The sequence below is a fragment of the Cricetulus griseus genome, chromosome 9 (assembly GCF_003668045.3).
Source record: "Cricetulus griseus strain 17A/GY chromosome 9, alternate assembly CriGri-PICRH-1.0, whole genome shotgun sequence".
In the NCBI taxonomy this organism is placed as follows: domain Eukaryota; kingdom Metazoa; phylum Chordata; class Mammalia; order Rodentia; family Cricetidae; genus Cricetulus; species Cricetulus griseus.
This window is the reverse complement of record NC_048602.1, coordinates 25,922,597-25,926,921: the sequence shown is the minus strand read 5'-3', so window position 1 is coordinate 25,926,921 and position 4,325 is coordinate 25,922,597. Positions and strand designations below refer to the sequence as shown.

General features: G+C 40.7%; 1 protein-coding gene across 1 annotated transcript; it reads right to left on the bottom strand.

Annotated features, from left to right (window-relative positions):
* LOC113838661 (vomeronasal type-1 receptor 4-like) lies at positions 1-948 on the bottom strand. The gene has a single exon (XM_027434243.1). The coding sequence runs from the start codon at positions 946-948 to the stop codon at positions 1-3; it is 948 nt and encodes a 315-aa protein (XP_027290044.1).
* Positions 949-4,325: the final 3,377 nt, after the last annotated feature.

The following is a 4,325-nucleotide window of genomic DNA, read 5'->3' as shown; positions in this document are numbered from 1 at the left end:
TCAGCCACGGAGTGCACTTTGAAAACAGGCCATCCTCCTTTCAGAAAAGGAAGAAGTGAATTGCAAAACAAGTTTATTATTCTTCATCAGTAAAAAAGGGCAGATGGATGGGTAGCATGTTGCCAAAATTGCATTAATTCCATCCCAGTTTGGAATTTTTACTTGTACATAAAAACCAGAAAGGGTGATGAAATTATTTAACCAATAAAAGAACACAAAACAGCTCACCATCAACAAGATACTGTGAGTGGCTCTGCCCCCAGGAGATGGCTGGCTGGAGAGGCTTGTGCTGTGGAGATGCTGGACTCTCTTTCGGTGTGTGTAGAGGACAGTTACCATGTGCAGGCTGGTCCACATCATTATGGAAACGTAGAAGAGATCATAAATGAGAATGATACTCAAAAATGACCCTGAATTTTGGTTCCCAAAGTGCTTGTTTTGAGAGTAAGGGTCCAAATATCCATTGCCAAAGTGAGTAGAATTAGTTTTGGCTATTACCATTGGAACCATGTATGTATAGATGAGCAGGTTAATGAGCCAGGAGCAAAGTAAGGATGACAAAGTCAACTTGGAGAGTTTAGGCTTATGCCACACCCACCTAGAATTACTGGGCGTGATGGTGATGATTTGAAATGTGCTCAGAATAGAGGTGGTACTGATGGACATACCCCGAGTGACTCTGGATATAAATAACACTGTCCTACAGCCAGCATCATCCAGAAATTTGGGTACTCCAAAGAATGACATGATATGGGATATCAACATAAATATGATCATCAGCACATTAACTATTGTCAGGTGCATGGAAATGGAATCGATCAACTTCTTAAAATGAGGCTTAAAGAAGAAAGTATATATGTACAAAATGAACAGTAATGAGTTCCCTGTGACACCAACACATAACTGAGATATCAGACAGACCCCCAAGATGGTATTACTTGGAAGCATGATATTGTGTGTCAGGTTTGTTAGAGCGGGAATGATGGATAAATGGACTGTATTATAAAACTATTTTTCAAATGACATTTGTGGGAAAATATAACGATTGACAGCTCAGGAGGAGAACTGGTAAGTGAGAAATGTCCAAATCCTTTCTATTCTTTTGTGTTGTTTTGGACAGGGCTTCTTTGTGTTTCACTGGCAGTTCTGGAACTTGCTCTGTAGACCAGGCTGGTCTCGAGTCCACAGAGATCCACCTCCCTCTGCCTCCTATTTGCTGGCATTAGAGTTGTGTGCCACACCGCTTGAAGAAATGTGCAACTGCTTTCAATGTTAGGTTTAAAGATGACATCTTAAAACTGCATTCCATGGATTCTTGACCATCTTAGAGGGTAAAATAAAGTGTTCGAAAGTAGGTCAATTCAACCCAAACACACTGAATTCCTCTCAGGCAGAGGATATGCTGACCTATGTGAAAGACAAAATTCTGTGTCTATAACATTGTGTTACAGAGGAACACAATGAGGCTGTGTGAGGACTCTATGCATTGGAAAGTGAGCTTCAATGTCAAGGTTGAATGTGGTGGACTAGATTGTTTGGTGACAGATGGAACCTTGAAGCCCATTGAACAGCTGATGTAGCCAACCGATGCACTCCAGGTTGAGGGAGAGATTCTGTCTCAAAAAATTAGGAGGAGGTAGAGGAAGACACATGATGTCAGGGTCTATCCTGTGCACACACAGGAACATGGGATCACAAGGTCACATACATGCATACCTCACACAAAAGAAAGGGAAAATTCTGGTACTATCTCTCCTTTGAATTTCTGGTAGAATTCTGCAGTCAATCCATATGCAGGAAAAATAAAGCCAAGGCCACCACCTTGTAGAGAATATGCTAACACTCCTCTGTGAGACTTTGCTGTGGTTCAGGAAGAAAGACAAAGCACTTGGGTGAAATGTTGTACACAGCATCTGGCAAACTGCAGATGCTTGTTAAAAGGTTGTACTATGACAACCTAAGCCAATATGGGGCTTTAAGAGGAATGTGCAAAATTCTGTAAGATATTAGATCCCTTCAAAGATTTAAGAATTTTAAATAGTCATAGATGGGCTATATTCTCATGAGATTGAATCATGACTAGATCAGATGAAACAGTGTTAACCGAAGAAAAAATGGGGGCATGAGTACTCAGCAGCTGAGAGAACTGGCTGGTCTTCCAGGGAACCTGGATTAGATTCCTCACACCACACAGAGACTCGTAATTGTCTGTAACACCAGTCCCAAGGAATCTGGTGTCTTTTGGTGGGGCTTTGAACCATGTGGTGCACAGACATACTTGCAGGGCAACCACCATAGAACAAAATACATGAATAAAAATTAAAAATGAATAAATTTTTAAAAACAGTTTATGAAAATCAGGAGATGTATTGAGCAAAAATGTAAGAAAGGAGATATACTAAATTGACTAAATATTAGGGAAAATAAATCTGAAAGAAGGAACAAAAACCCAAAGAAAATGGATGGCAGAGCAGTGGCAAAGAAAGGAAGACACCCACCTGTGACTCTGAGCTTGGAGGGCTGGGATCCTTGCTCAGGGCTGTGTGAATCCCAACAGGGACAAGAAGCATCACAGGTGCTAAGCATCTTGAAAAGGCTGCCTAGCAGGAGCCCTGACTAAATAAGGGAAGGTTAAGAGTGCTGTTCTTCCCAGTGGACATGAAACAGCTTGTCACCCATGGCTCCAGTGGCCTTGTTGACAGTGCACATTTTGCTGCACTCCAAGGAAAACTTCAGTTCCCAGATACAGTGTGACTATCATGATGATTGACCAAGTCAACTAAACAAGAGTTCTGTCTCTGTCTGAAGATAAGCTTTTCCCAAGTTGAACTATGTAGGGAAGCAAACTTTCCAATCTGGGAGATCATTAAAAGTTTTCAGGCAGATGTGGAAAGTATCACAGCCATTATCAGCTGATGGCAGGAACTTCTTCATTTCCCTGTTGATTTCTCCAGTGACCCCTTGCTCTTTCAAGATGTATTTTTCAACCTTCAAATCTTTGTGCAAATTCTCTTGCTACTTAGTTCCAGTTTTATTACATCATCTGATAAATTACAATCAATTAGAGTGGTTCTTTTTTCTCTTTGTGTTCTTTCTACCTTTTTCCCAAGACAAGATTTCTTTTTTAGTTTTTACTTTTGGCTTTGATACTCTTACTATACCAACCACAGTTTCTCCAATCTCCCTACCTCACCTCCCCCTCCCCCAACCCATCCCATCCACTCCTCAGTCTGGGTAAGGCCTCTCATAGGGAGTCAACAAAGCCTGGTCCATTCAGTTGAGGCAGGATCCCCATGCCCCCATCAAGATTGTATAAGGATCTCTGTAGAGAAAAACATTAATGGCATAATGTTACTGAGTATATTCCCAGGAATCCATCACAAGGATGACCCCAGCTAAGACCCCCAACAATTGTGGAGAGCCTGCTTGAATTGGCTTCCCCTATAATCAGATTGTGACCCTAATTTTGATCAAGGAACCTTCATCCAGTAGCTGATGGAAGCCGATGCAGTGATTCAAATCCAAGCACCAGGCCAAGCATGAAACAAAGGATATCAGGCTTTTACTTTTCATTATAACATTTCTGGTACTATCTGACTTTCTGTCATTGCATATGAATTAATATGGCAACATAGTGTTATAGTGTCAAAATACAACTCAATATATGTATCAGATATGCCTACCAGCTGAGCCCTACACAGCAGGGAATAGGAATCTGAGCCCAGTCTTCAATTTAATCCTTTTTTTAGAAAAAGATTTATTAATTACTATATATTTCTTCCTGCACACCAGAAGAGGGCACCAAATCTCATTATAGAGGGTATTTGATATTATTTGAGCCACAATGTGCTTGCTGGGATTGAAACTCGGGACCTTGAGCAATAGCTGTCAAAGCTCTTAACCTCTGAGCCATCTGTGCAGCCCCTCATTGAGCATTTTCTACTTTGCATTTTGAGTTCTGTCTGCACATTTCAGCAGCCAATTCGTTGGTCGGTGTTGTTTGATCCTCTGTCAGCTGTATAAGGTAGCAAATTTTGTCTCATTCTGGGATCTAACTCTTCACTGGATTTACTTTCCTTTGCTTTAAAGAAGCATTTTAATTATATGAGATTGCATTTGTCAGCTACTGTCATTCATTGTCGATGGACTGGAGTCCTATTCAGAAAGTATTTCCCTTGTCTACATCTTGAAATGCTTTCCTTATTTTTACTCTAATGTTCTCAGAATGTGGGTTTCTGTATCAAAATGTAACATCTAACTGGAGATGACTTTTGTTTAGCGTGAGAGACAAGGATGCAGCTTTATCTTCTACTCGTCGATTTTCA

What these genes read in the sequence shown, in the direction of transcription:
- LOC113838661 (XM_027434243.1), bottom strand. Translation starts at nt 948, where the DNA reads ATGCTTCCAAGTAATACCATCTTGGGGGTCTGTCTGATATCTCAGTTA.